Raw genomic sequence first — 15,601 nt, 5'->3', positions numbered from 1 at the left:
TTGTAATCTTTAGGGTATTTTATTGCTGCATCAAATTAAAACACTTATATAATTATTTATTTTTATGATTTATCAGCAATTTATCAGTTGCATAATGACAACCTATAATTAACAAGAACTTTGCTTCAGAGCCATCTGTTAACTGTTTTGTTTAAAAAATCTTAAAAACAGGTAAATCGCCATATTTGCGTAAATTGTTATTTATTATATTGTTACCAACATAAACATAACACTTAAATAAATTCAAAATTACACAGCATAAACCTTAAGGGTCATTAATAACTTTTTTTAGCAAAATTCCTAACAAACTTTCAGGCATATATTGCAGTTGTTTTCCCAACGACCAAAAGAAACTCGAAAAATTATAGTGGTAATAAAACGATAAGTTTCGTCATAGATTTGCAAATAAATTTTGCGATAATTTCAATTTAAAATTATATTTTGTATTAGTATAATATCAAGTCTGGATAAGAATTATGAATTTGTCAAATATACGTTAATACTCGTATGTTATGCATATGCTGTGATTATGTACTATGCGATCATTGTTTTAAATTGCCTTTAAGCGGTTGCAATTTTGTCTTATGGCATTCGGTTATTCCATTTCGTGTTAGATAAAATCACTTTAGACACCACATATGACATAAAACTGTGCGTTGACAAGTCCGGTTCTACTTACAAACTTGAATCGCATTTTATTGATCTAGCATTTTACCCAAAATTTCGTTTGTCAGCTTTATTTTGTCATTTGACCCTACTAAAAATTATTGCGTCCGATGTACCAATAATGTCTATTAGCAATTTGTTTAAATCAAGACTCGTCATCATTGCCATTCGCATTATGCTTACCGACTACAGGACACAAAAATATACAAAAGCCCGAAATAATAAAAACTCGTTCTTTTACGGCTTTCAATAATATTGTCATTCGAGAGATGTAATGGTGCTAATACGTGTAAATTGACAGCTGTGCATGCCCAGTTGCATTTATTTCACTTTAGCGTTCTACTACTAGTTTTTCCACGTTTTGAATCAGATGCTTGATTGTCATATTGTTTTTTTATGTGTTCATTTTTATGCTTAAATAAACTTCTCGTTATGAATTAGGATACCAAAAGAAAGCGTATTTTACACCATCGTTGCTAAAATCTGAATCTCCAATAGTAGCTACATGGAGAATTTCATCCATAATTAATGTTCTGAAGTTTGCTTTTTCTATTTGATGACCTATAAACTTTGAATACACTAGAATTGGCTTTTGGATTGAACGTAGCAGCTACACAGGGGATATTTTGTTGATCAACATGCTTAGTATTCCACGTTACCAGTGATTACTTAAATGTAACAAAAGAAACCATGTTTTAATAAATTATTGTAATAGTAATATATTGATGCATTATTGATTATAAGGCAAGAGAATGAGCAAAATTCGGTTAATAACTATATATTATACGCATCACTAATAATAATTAATATTTATAACATGGCTTCTTTAAATCGTAAAATTTCCCCCACTGAATTGCAACGTAGTAATTTTCGCCGGGAGATTTAATTGGATAAATATATCAGGTATTGTATGTTGCCAATTTTTTTTTCATTATCTTTTTTGCTAAAAATATTTTTTAATTCCGGGAAGTTTGTTGATTCGTCTTAAAGTATATATTATTAGAGAGCAAAGAAAATTTTAAGAAATACACTTTTAGCTATTAGAAAATACAACACATTAAAAAAATTTTCACTGGAGAAAGAAGTAAAAATATATATTGTATGAAAAATTGGAAAATCGATTTGACATGGTGAACTTAAACACCTCTTCTATGGTTTGCATCTAGGCTTATTCTAAGCATTCAATGTTGTAAGCCTATAAATGTAAAAGTATCATAGGTAACCACCACGTAAGTAAAGCATCATAATTTTACACAGAATTGATTAACGTTTAATGCTTAACGCATAGAGAAAGTAAAATAAGAGAGACGCCAAATGATAGCACACCATATTTTTGTCACTTGACAAGTAGTAGTTCCAAAGGCTAGAAAGAGCGGCGCCACCGATACTGGCAGTTGATATTAACAGCTGATATTTCCATTGTCATAAATGACAGTCATACCTGTCAATGTTGTTTCTCTAGTTTTGAATTCTTAAAAGTTTTCATTTTTTATTGTGTAAAATAGTCAGTCTTATATTACATAGTTTACTTGTTGATAACTTAATCATTCAAAATAAAAGCCTGTTTTCCGTAAACCAAACTGGAGAAAATCTACAGGTCTCTTAAATGTAATTTGTAAATTTATTTATATTAATTGTAGATTTTTAAGTTTATTATCTGTAATTGTTAAAAACTAATTTCAAAAGGCAAATGTGTAATTTGTTATTGTTTTTAATTGCATTTTACAATAATAACTTAATGTTTTATATGTTAAATGGTTGACAATTAAAAACATATAAGATATTATAGAAAAAGCCAGGAATTATTAACTGTCCGTGCTTGGTGTCAAATTTTCCTAATGTCTACTATATTTCACTATTTTAAAATAAATGGTTTAAAATATACCCAGTTTCTTTTCACCCTTTATTTTTTTTTGTATTTTTGAATATTGTGGTAAAACCTAATTATAAAATATTGTATATATTAAGAATAGGTTTTTAACTTCAGGTCAACATTTGTCTGTCCGTTGTTTTCAAGTGAGTTTACTTGGAAATGAGTTTCTACTTAATCCATAATAATAAGTGAATTTGTATTTCTAATCAAGTTCATTTGGAAATGCAGCATTGATGAGTTTATGAAAAGAATGAAACAAACATTGAATGGCCAGAGTAAATTGATTTGTAATAATATTCTCTGCCTAAACTTATTCGCAGTACTCATGATAGACAGGGAAAGTATTATGTGTTGTAGAGATAAGATTAATAGTGTCAGTAATTAGAGATAATAATTATAATAGACTGAGTATGAGGTGACTCACTTAAGCAGGGCTGATATGTTTTTTGTAATAAATGGGGTGAACAGATCTTATTATCTTGTCCTAAATAATTTTGATCGTGATGGTGCATAAATTATGCCAGTGGCATCAACCACTTCCAAAGTACCTCTCGGTATGCATTATAGTAACTGCCATATTCTTAACTTTTAACTCTACTTTTTCATCGTTTAATGTAGGTATGCCCCATGAAAAAAAAAAGACTATTTGAAACCATATAGCCCTCCTGATTTATTAATATATTTCTACAATTTAAGCATAATTCTTTACTTTTTTATGTATAGAATAATGTAATATTTAACTATATGAATGAGTTTTTGAGCACTTCTTTATAAATTTAAGGTTTAAAAAATAAACTGTAAGAAGTCCCACATGTAATTTATATAAATTATCTCAAAGACAACTTCTGGTAATATTTTTGTAAGCTTGTCCAAATGTATTTGTGTTCAAAAAAATATATTTTTAATTTTTTTTTTATTTTCTTCTTTTTAGGACTTTTTCCAAGTAACAATTTACAGTCACCTAAGTTGAGATTACTATTATTTTCACTAATTTCAACGTTGTTTTCAGTGAAAAATTTAGTTGGTTTTGCAACGACGTTTATTTTCGACAAAACTTCGACGTACTGCACCTGTATCGCAACTGTTGTAAAACACTGCTATTTTTACGTATTTTTTTAATATAGATGGTAGTAGTAGTAATTTACACTTAAAACAACGACGTGCAGACGTGTACAATTTTTCGAATCAAAAACCCAGTAAGATCAACGCTCCCTCATAGTAAGCGAATGGGTAGAGTTTGTCTAGCTAAGGAAAGGTACACCATCTGTTTCAAAGCTGCGCCAAATTTTGTCCCCTAATAACGCGCGATTAGCGACAGTAGCGCGCCTTATTCACTCTAAAAAGACATAAACACTAAAAGGCACAGAAAACAAAATATAAGAATTAACGCAACGGCACTGTTTATATGCAAATCGGGGCGATCGATCCCGTTGCTTTGGCAGTGGCGTAAACAAATTTACTGCGCAACCGAGCCGAACAACACGTGCTGTACCTTTCCTTAGCTAGACAAAGCTATTACATTGCCTGATCGTCTGTGTTGAGCATTTTCCGCTGTAGAGGGAGCTTTTTACCATGTTTTTAAGAGTTTAAAGAAGAAGATGAAAAACAAAGGTAGAGAGAATAAGAGGAAGAAAAAATATTTAATTTAACATAACCTACTTAATATTAATTCATTTTTTGCTTGAAATAATTGGGATTTATTATTTTGCTTTAAAAAATGAAGAGATATAAAGACTTTAAATATTCTGCAACTTACTGCAGACGCAAAAAAAGACTTGCAATGGATGCAAAAATGCCTACTATTAGTTTACCTGAAGTTGATATGGATTATGTAGAACCAATAGAAGTAGCGGAAGATGAGCAGTGGAAAGGTTTGTATTAAATTTTACATGTGGACTACTTTAAAATGTCCTTCTATTCTTTCGGAGTTTATATTTTTCGAAGAGCTTTTGATTTTTTTTGTAGAAGTTAAAGTTTTTGTTTATTAAAGTTTGTAAAACGTGCTGCATACGCGCAACAAACTGCAAACAATAATTAAAATATTAACATTTTAGAATAGGTCCGTCCGTTCTTCCTCTTGCTCGAGGCCAACCAGGGACAACGACAGCGGGTTTGTTATGTAACCAATAAAAAAAATTACTTACTTCTTTTTTCGAAATCCGTTATAAATTCAGGGCGCGCGTGTTATTTAGGGCTAAAATAACATCTTTTCACAGTAAACTATGTTCCGTTTATAAATTAGGTGCTTGTATATCTTTCAAAACGGGTATTTTACCCGTATAATTCACTATTATATAGGTGAAATACCCGTTTATGGAATTTATTTCGCTAACTATAGGAAATATGTGAAAGGTTATAATATAGAACATCATTGTAATCCTCTTGAAGAAAATCCTAACTGATTTTATTAACTATATTTGAAATACTTCGGAAAAATTTACCGAATTTTTCTCACAATCATTTAATTTAATCAGGTGATAGTTTGGTTTTTGTTTTCTTTTCTGGAAAATTTATATATTATGATCCCTATGAGTGTTATTTATATTTTAATGTAAAGCTAATACACTGCAATTAAACGTGAAAAATATTATCTGGCAAATGGCCGCCTCGACTTTCGTGACTCTTATTCGTTTTGAGAAATTTTCAATTACATTTTCACATAATTGCGGCCTAATTTCGCTAATAATACGTCTAATTTCGTTTTTTAACTGTGGAATTGTTGTTGGATTATTAGCGTATACGAGGGATTTTAAAAAACCCTAAAGAAAAAAGTCACAAGGCGTTAAATCGCATGATCTTGCAAGCCAGTTCTGGTCTCCATTCCATGATATGACACGACCGGGAAACTTTCTTTGCAACAATTGAATTGCTTCACGTGTAGTGTGACATGTCGCACCATCCTGTTGGTACCACATACCGCCCGTATCCATACCATCTAATTGAGGCCATAAAAACTCAGTGAGCATATTACGATAGCGTTCGCTGTTCACGGTAACTGCATTTTCAGCCTCGTCCTCGAAGAAGTACGGTGCAATTACTCCACCTGTCCAAAGTCCGCACCAAACAGTGACTCTTAATGGATGCATTTTCTTCTCATGAATGACTCTAGGATTTTCTTCGCCCCAAATTCGGCAATTTTGTTTATTAACAAAACCATTAAGGCGAAAGTGTGCCTTATCGGTAAACAAATTGTTTTTCGAAAAATCGACATCCATTTGTTGTTTTTGCAATACCCAAGAAGAAAATGTACGGCGCGTCGCATGGTCCACTGGCTTTAATTCTTGGATCAATTAAATCTTATAGGCATGTAAATGAAGATCTTTTGTTAGAATTCGGTGGGTAGTGCTCTTCGAAATGTGCAACTGCTGTGCACGATGACGGATAGATGTTCCCGGATTCTCGCCAACACTTTCACGCACTGCGGAAATATTTTCAACAGAACGGCTACGCACTGGTGTTTTTACATCCACGACAGAACCATTTTGTTCAAATTTATGAATTAGTCTTTGGACGGTCGTGTGATTTGGTGCATCGTGTCGACCAAAAATGCCCCGCAATTTACGAACTATTTCCGCAAAACATTCTCCATATTTGTAGAGCGTTTTAACAATAATAATTCGTTGTTCGACCGTATATCGTTCCATGGCTACTAATTGCAAACTGTTTACATTATTCTTTTCAGTTTTTTTTTGACATACTGCGATAAAAAAAGAATGCTGCGCAATTCAAAACGTGCGTTCCTATTGGGACACCCTTTATTATCCAAAGGCAAAATATCAGATGAAAAAGCAGTGAGAAATATGAAATTTAATGTAAAGATGGATGAGAAAAATTGTATTTCTTTTAATATGCTCAAAAAGACTTGAAAACTCGTTTTGCTAGATATATAGGATAATTGACGAGATATATTGGTCATGAAGTAGTACCTGCATGCCTCAAATGTAAATCTTCCGCCTTTGAATATTTGAATATTTATTTTTCATAACTCAGTCACTATCGTAAATACCTGCAATGTCGATTAATTATAATTATTTCTCGAATAGTTTCAATGGCTGCAACAAGCCCGCTGTAGTCGCGTTCTCTAAAGATGATGCCATCTGGCATACATGTGATTAACTCCTCTTCTTATCTTACATTCTCTTTCCGTTAACGTAAAAAAATAGGCTTTAGCCTTTTTTTAAAACACGATGTAAATTTAACATTTACGTGCTTATGTCGTAGGTTTATGTTTAGTGCTGGCGTTGCTTCATCTGCTTATCGAATACTTAACTTAATGTTACTTAATGTATGAATTTTAGCCTGCAAAATATTAAGTATTTTATCATATAAATATTTACTATAGAACGATGTTATTATTTATTTAGTAACATTTGAGTAGTAACTGTACTATAAAAAATTGTATTTTTTACAAAATTACTTAATTTTTTTTTTAAATCCTAAAGTGAAATATTTTTTTAGGAATTTGGGACAATTCGGCAGTTTGCAATTTTTTAGCTTGAAATAGACATTTTATTTAATTTACCCCCTTAATTGATATAACAAGGTAAAACTTTTTCTTAGAATTTTCTTAAGTTTAGTTTATATGATAGGCTCTATATCTAAAACACGTACACACCACTCTAAATAATCTAGCACAAAAACAACATGCACCAACAAAAAAAATCCGCCATCATGCTAAAAGCCCTAGGCAACTTTAGAGATGGTTTAAAAGACCTAAATTTGATTATACAGGGTGTTAACGGTGTTAATGGTGTAACGGTGTAAAAAAAATTAACATTTGGTGACGGATAGTGCAATTAAAATAAAGTCTGTGTCAGTTGCCATGCGAGAATATCACCCGCAAAAAGCTGCTACGTGTTGTCTACAATTCACCCGGACACTATTTTTATTTTGTTTATTTTTAGTTTAGTTAGTAATTCCACATTTTCTAAGTTAGTTGTGCGTAAGCGCTTAAAAAGTTTCAATTTCTTTAAAAAAAAGTGTATTATAATGTTTTGAATTACGCATTAATTAATTTTGGGTTCAGTGTTAACGTGTGGGGAAAATTGAAACTTTTCAAGTTAAATGCGGTCAGAACTTTTAGGCACTCTATTAGTGCGTTAGGGTTTATATAGCGGAAGTCTACAGGGAAAGCGGCTAACTAAACAAAAACTATATAACTAAATCTAACGACCAATCTTAACAGACCATTTTTAATGTAATACCTCAAAGTCCTGAAAGCAGCAGCGTTTCGTCGTGGACAAGATGAACAAGAAAGAAATAACAAACAGTTAGTATTTTTGGACGGATATATTTTTGGACCATCTCAAAAGTTCCCATTAAGCTTTAGGGCTTTCTTGAGGTTTCTTTCTTAATTTATTATATGTTTTATTTTAATCATCAAATTATATAAATAATTGGTGACGCAGGTCTGTTTTTAGAAAAAATAATTTTATTAAAATTATTGGAATAGGTACAGAAAATTTTACTAATTTTACTATAATATAACAACGTTACTATTAGTAGAAATTTTCATTTTAATGATTTCGTTCATAGCATAATTTATTAAGAAATTCTAACATACAAGATAGATATACAGTGACCAACAAACTGAAACCATAAATCGGAGTGGTTAAGGGAGAAATGTTAATTTCCTTCTTATTGATTGTGAAAAATTAAATCAAACATAAAAACCATTACATAATTCATCAAAAGCTTTTGTATCTAGGAGTGACTAGTTCAGAGCTTTATGTATGTGGTGCCACTGTATGTGGAACTATATACATATAAGTATATACAGTGCTTTCATTTTAAAACGAACCACTCTTAATAACTTCTAAAAAAAAAACAAAAAAAAGCACGTCAATCTAGATATACAGAGAGACGTTCAATTTTATATTTGACAAAGTTTTGTCAATCACTTCCTCACCTCCAGCTAACCTCAATTTTATATGTCAAATAAGAAAGATTAAATCATGTGAGACATCGTTAAAATGTGTATTTAACAGTGCCAAAAAAAATTAAATCGATTAATGTACCAGCATCATATAGCGTCTAAAAATGTTTGGGATAATAGATATTTTATCGACTTCAAACTTTTGTATTAAAAAAGGGCATACATTCTTCTATCTAAGCAAGCCGAAAAAAATAAAATCGGTTGACATATAGGCGAAAAGTAAGCAAAATGTGTGGTAATAAAAGACATTTTCTTAACTTAGGTAAATTTAACCTACCTAGGTTGCCTCATAGTGTCACACATTATTTTAAATGGCAAACGATTTTCCATCTTACTTCGCCAAAAAAATTGACGTAAGTTAAATCGATTTACCAGTAAAAACGCATGGTAATACGTTTTCATTGAGTCCAAATATTTTTTCAAAAATATACGTTTATTATTTGCGAGAAAACAACTAATGCTATTTTGAAGTTCCTCCCAAAATTGTTTGCAGTACCTAATAGGTACAAAAATAACACTGCAGTAATTAGCATTTTAAATAGCATAGTTTCCAGGAATATGGATTAGCAGGCGCGGTGTAATTGAATGGCCCACATGGTCGCCAGACTTAACACCACTAGATTTTTTACTTTGGGGCTATTTAAAAAGCAAAGGATATAAAAACCCATCTAAAAAAATTAACGATTTAAAGGATCGAATTACTCGCAAATGTAAAGATATTAGTGGACAAACGCATGTGGAATTTCAAAACGGACTTTATTATTGTCTCGCGATTGACGGAGCACATTTTGAGCACTTAATAAAATAAATTCTGTGGACTGATTAAATTGTTTATTTTTTAAACACCTTTTTACACCCTTACTGTTTATAAGTCTGTAAACTTGTCGTACACCGTTGGGTGGTAGGGTAGCCGTTTGAGATACCAAAGCATGACGTCGATAAAATATTCATTATTATCAGACATTTTAACTTACTATTCGCTGGTACGTCAACGGTACGTCTTTTTTTGGCACTCTTGAATAGACATTTTAATGCTACTTACAATGGTGTGTCACACGATGGGGTTCCCATTTGACATATCAAAGTGAGGTTAGCTGGAGCTGTGGAGGTGATTGCCGAATTTTGTCAAATAGAAAATTAAAATGAAATTGTTGTGTTTTTTGAAGAGTCCTTAGGGTGGCTCGTTTTGAAATGAAAGCACTGTATAAGATAACTAGCGAAAGAACAAGATTTTGGCAGACCTTTATTAGGATTTTAGGGTAATAGGACAATTTCTTAGTGATTTAATAAACTGTTAACTTTTTTTAATTAAGTGAAAATTCTTATTTTTAATATAAATTATTAATTACCGTGAAATGGGGTGAGATCACGCATTTAATAAATATACCTGTACTGCCAAATTAATGAAAAGTAAATGACCACAAATAGGAGACCGTCATTTTACGCGATTGTGTCCTTTCGATGCTGGTCACTCTGACAAATTTCAGTTGTGCCAATTGTAGGGAAACAAAATTAAAGTTTTTGGGGGATTATGTTTACAGATACAAAATAGAAAGTTACAATTAGTTGTGAATTTAAGAGAGTTGCCTTAGATCTGTGATTTTTCTTGTACTTCTTTAAGAATTTCGTTAAAATGTATGAAAGAAAATATTCCTCACCTAAAATGAGACAACGTTTCAATTAACTTAAGGTAGATGCATGCACTTTAAAATATTTGTTTTATTATTCTGATAATCTTGAAACTTATAAATCTAAATACCATGAAAATGATGATCTTCAATTAAATGTTTGCTTGTATTTACTTAGCAAATTCAGTTAGAACTTTTATTTTCTTTCTATTTTTACTATTACGACTTTTACTTTCCTTCTATCTATAGTGTTTCCACATTAATAGGTACAACCATCTATAAAAATCAAAATATAGATGATTTTATGAGAGTGTGTAATTAGCAAGGGTTTATATAGTAAAAATAACAAACTCTATATATTATTCTATCATAAACACAGACTGACAATCTACAAAAATTTGGTTTTAAGAAACAGTGAACCTAATACGTTTAAATAAGGATGGTGATACATTATCCACGCATTAAATAAGGAGTACGCTATATCGCCTGTTACAGATGATAGTCGTTTACAAATCGCCAAAAACTAGGCAATCCGCTATACTCACACGTTAAACGTCATCGTCCTCAACTTCATTACCGTTATTTAATATATTTTTTGTTGGCGACACTAAAAATGTTCAGAGTGACCAACATCAACAGGACATAACCACTATAAAAATGGCGGCCACCAGGCAGTGATCATTTTTGGGAATCGTGGCCATACGCATTAGCAGTCCAGGTATATTTGTTATGTTCATGGGTGAGATTGATCGGCCGGAGTGACGTTGATCATTTGCCATTGAATATATGCAGATACAACCGGCAACAATGAAAATATATGCTGCAAGTGGCATTCATTATTTCTTTGTGCTTAAAATTAACCTTAATTTTTAGATTACTTTCATAGTTCTGGTACATTTGATGGTAAAGAAAAAAATAGAGATAAGTTCTTTGTTTTTAGTATAGTCGAATTATTTTGTAAGATATTGCGATAGTAGTTTTAAGTATTTCGCTAAGATATCGAATAATATTAACTAGGGTGATATTGATCAGGTGATTAATCGCCACGTTATATACGCTTAAGAAATTAATGTTAAATATTTCTTACAGATTTGACAATTATAGTTAAAATACATATAAAAGAAAATTAGGCAGTAGAACGTATGGTAAGTTTCATGAAGACCAAATTAACCAGGCGTTGCTCGATGTACTGGAAAATGGATTGCCACTAAGAAAAACCGTAAAAAAACACGGGTTGTCCTACGGAACATTAAATAACCAGTTCTATGGGAGAAAAATTAAGAAAACAGGTGGACAATCGGCGTTTTTATATAAAGAATTAATAGCCATTATTCTTCCCTAAACGTCATGTACTTGAGAATGTTCGTTAAAAGTTTTGTAGACAAAAGGATTGACTTGGTTAATAGCTTTCTAAAAAAATTAATTTCACAAGCTGTTAAAGCAAGAGTTTAAGAACCACCTAAATTTCAAAAGTAAACATAAAATTAAAAGATCAGGCGGAGAACAAAGTGCTATATTTCGATACTTTAAAAAACTTAAGATACAATTTCGGCTCTGATAAATCTCGACGTAAAAGAAAACTGTTAGCAGTTGAAACAGGCCAAAGCGTTTCAGCCCTGAAAACATATAAGGAGTCTAGTGACGATGATGGAAATTAAAATTTTGAATTAGATGACAGCGAAAATAAGGTTATAAATTAACAAAGATGAAAAGAAGGTTAAATACTTATGTCTTACATTAGAAAACAACATGAAGAAGAAAATTATTTCTGGTTAAATTGAATAAAAATTAAATGTCGATATCTCTGCATAATAAGATGTTATAATAAGAAGGGAGATTTAGGTTCAAGGCCTCAAATCAGCAGGATCTAGGAAGAATTTCCAAATTATTGAAAACGACATATCTACGGTTCCCTTTAAGGTAGTAATTGTGTTATTACTAGATTCGAGATGATTTCTGATGAAGAATATTAAAACCCATTCTCTTAATATTTTGAATGAAATTTTTAGTTTTGAAAAATTTCTTTTTCTATATAAATAAACGAAGATATTAGCTTTGTTTCAAGCCCCGAGTGAACCTTTGTAAAACGTAATTTTCAGCTGTGCAGCGAAACTATAGTGACGGCTGCCTTGACTAGGCAGCAAAATATGTTGAATAACTTCAAAATGCCACCCAAAAACCGTACTTTATCGTGCTTGAAACAAAGCTATTACAAGCATAGTGTGATCAATACAACCTCTGTTTGATCGAAATGGCAAGAGCTGAGATTGTTCACTTTCTTTTCAAAGCACCACTACTATAAAATAACTGTGATCAATCTCAGCTCATTTATAGTGTGAGATTTATTTGTTTAAAAATAAGTGGACATTCTTAACTATTATATAAAACTAGTCTTAAATGATTACTCTTTGGACCTTAATAGTGTATTTTGAAGGTGGTAGACAATGGTACAGTGAAAACATCTTTTCGAACTTGCATTGTCTTATTTATTTAATGTAACACGACGTTTCGGTTGGTAAGTATCTCCAACCGTTATCAAGTGTAAACTGACAGCAAACTACTATTCTATAGGCTTATATACTAGATGTGTGCAGCGATGTGGAAAGGAAAGTCATCCGTGAAAAGAGTTGGGGAGAGGACACGCCTCTCTCTAGATCCTACACTGTCCTGAGAGTAGAGGCTTTCAGATGTTGGGTACATCGACGCTTGGCTGGCTGAAGATCCCCTGATTCTGTGAAATGAAAACTGCCTCTACGAACTTCCTCTTCCGCCAGTGCTGTTCCCTGTGCAGAATATTGGCTTCTGACCAATGGATATTGTGTCCATTATACCACGCGTGCTCTGCTATTCCGGATTGGTAACCTCTCCTCTTTGGGTCCAGCTGCGATGTTCCTTCACTCTGACTTCTAGGGGGCGCTTCGTTTCACCTATGTATCAGTCACCGCACTCACATGGGATCTGGTAGACGCAATTTTTGGCATCCAACAGGCCATCTGGTTTGGTCTTTGATACCACGCTTCTGATAGTGGTGCTAGATCTAAAGGCAGTTCTAATATTGTACTTGCTGGCAATGCGTCGGATTTGTTCCGATGTACCCCTAATGTAAGGTATGGGTAGAAGTCTGGTTGTCGTGGTGGCCTCGTCTCTGATTTGATTTGAACGCGTCCTTTGGATGGTCCTACTTATTAGCTTCTTTGGATATCCATTCAGTTGCAGGTCTTTGTAGATGGTATCCACTTCAGTCTTGAGATCCTCGTCAGATGGTTACAGATGGTTCGGGCTCTATTGTAGAGGGATCTTATGATGCCTACTTTGGTGGTTGCAGGATGGTTGGACTCATAGTGAAGATACTGGCCCGTGTGTGTTGGTTTTCTATAAACTGAAGTTCGTAGATTTCCACCGACCTTTTTAACGAGGACATCTAGGAAAGGTAGAGCTAAGCCCTTCTCTGTCTCCATCGTGAACTTGATCTGAAGTTGTTGAGGTGAAGCAGAAACTCCTGAAGTGCTTTTTTCTCTTTGTCCCAGATGATGAAGGTGTCGTCCACATATCGAAGGATAAGTAGGACCATCCAAAGGACGCGTTCAAATCAAATCAGAGATGAGGCCACCACGACAACCCGACTTCTACCTATACCTTACATTAGGGGTACATCGGAACAAATCCGACGCATTGCCAGCAAGTACAATATTAGAACTGCCTTTAGATCTAGCACCACTATCAGAAGCGTGGTATCAAAGACCAAACCAGATGGCCTGTTGGATACCAAAAATTGCGTCTACCAGATCCCATGTGAGTGCGGTGACTCATACATAGGTGAAACGAAGCGCCTCCTAGAAGTCAGAGTGAAGGAACATCGCAGCTAGACCCAAAGAGGAGAGATTTCCAAATCCGGAATAGCAGAACACGAGTGGCATAATGGACACAATATCCATTGGTCAGAAGCCAAGATTCTGCACAAGGAACAGCACTGGCGGAAGAGGAAGTTCGTAGAGGCAGTTTTCATTTCACAGAATCAGGGGATCTTCAGCCAGCCAAGCGTCGATGTACCCAACATCTGGAAGCCTCTACTCTCAGGACAGTGTAGGATCTAGAGAGAGGCGTGTCCTCTTGTTCCGCATGTTCACCCTTTCCACATCGCTGCACACATCTAGTATATAAGCCTATAGAATAGTAGTTTGCTGTCAGTTTACACTTGATAACGGTTGGAGATACTTACCAACCGAAACGTCGTGTTACATTAAATAAATAAGAAAATGCAAGTTCGACAAGATGTTTTCTTAATGTTCTTAAAATGGTTAAAAACAAGAAAAAATTAAGCAAAGCTTTAAACTATACATATAAGAAATAAAGTTAAAGTTGGTCAATCTCACCCCACCTTATGATATTACTTAATTATTAATTGTTAATAATAATGCTAAGCTGAAAAACGTTCCCCTATAGAGCTGTTGTGAAATTAATTGTTTTATTAATTTTGTTCAATAATCTACAAAAAAAGGTAATCAGAGCATTCACATCAACGACTTTTTTAACAATGCAAATCTCAAATTATAGTAGAATATTGTAACATTCGTACTGCCAAGCAGTCCATATTATTTCCATTAAATAGTTCCATAAATTAACAGTGTGTTCTGCAATGGGTAAAATTTATAGAAGCATTTTTTGGCTTAATTAATTATAAATTTTTGTATTACTTTATACGAAATAGCATAGTTAACACTAATTACAATATTGCAGAATAATGATCTATGTTTTCTATAGATACTGATAACAGTTATGCTTCATGGAAGTATTATTCTTTTTTGCTGTGTGAAGAACAGTAGTGTCCTAGATTTGACCCTTGAAGCACACCAGAGGAAGGCATATATAATTCTGAGTTAAAACCACTGTGAAATATAAATTGAGTAAGGTAAAAAACAAGATGGTTTGCTACGACTAAAAGATCATAATATAATTTTGTAGCACAATCTAGTGACTTATTCGATTGAAGACCCTAAAAAGTCAGTATACATCACGTCTACCTGATCGATAATTTTAATAATGGTATCACTGATATATTGAGGAAGTTGAAGGAGATTTGAAAGCATTGATTGCTCAAGGATAAAACAATATTGCTAAGTAGAAATAAGACACTGGACCGATGGAAATACCCGATCATACAACGTTATCTTAAAGACTTAAGCAAAGCTGCTTAGGATCACGATCGGTCTGTAATTCCAGGTCCTTCTGTAAACTTGGACACACCCTTGTCAATTTCCAACAGGAAGGAACTATACATGTTTTTAACGGAAAATTAAAAAGTAATGTACAAGATCGTGCCCTGACGTGTAGTTATTTTTCATACTGCTTATAGTGCACTCAATATATAATGCAAAAAACTCTACAATATCCAAGCACACATTTGATAACGTTAAATAAGGTTCATCTGGATTAAATAAGGTGAAATTACTATCAGAAGCTAGGATATTCGATAAAATTAATTTATTCAAAATTTATTTC

At 32.9% G+C, this 15,601-nt stretch overlaps 1 protein-coding gene across 11 annotated transcripts in view; it reads right to left on the bottom strand.

Annotated features, from left to right (window-relative positions):
* LOC126738352 (MAP kinase-activating death domain protein) overlaps positions 1-15,601 on the bottom strand; it is a 116,733-nt gene that overhangs the window by 6,721 nt on the left and 94,411 nt on the right. For 7 of the 11 annotated variants that reach the window (XM_050443633.1, XM_050443632.1, XM_050443640.1 and 4 more), the window contains one exon: positions 7,744-7,752. The exons of 3 other annotated variants lie outside the window; for them this stretch is intronic. In XM_050443633.1, the coding sequence (XP_050299590.1) occupies positions 7,744-7,752 (9 nt within the window). Of the gene's footprint in view, positions 1-7,726; positions 7,753-15,601 lie in introns of all 11 variants that reach the window. One more of the 11 variants, XR_007661305.1, reaches the window with a different exon arrangement.

This window comes from Anthonomus grandis, chromosome 7, assembly GCF_022605725.1.
Source record: "Anthonomus grandis grandis chromosome 7, icAntGran1.3, whole genome shotgun sequence".
NCBI classification, from domain to species: Eukaryota; Metazoa; Arthropoda; class Insecta; order Coleoptera; family Curculionidae; genus Anthonomus; species Anthonomus grandis.
The sequence above is the reverse complement of the archived record's forward strand: the minus strand, read 5'-3'. Positions and strand labels throughout refer to the sequence as shown.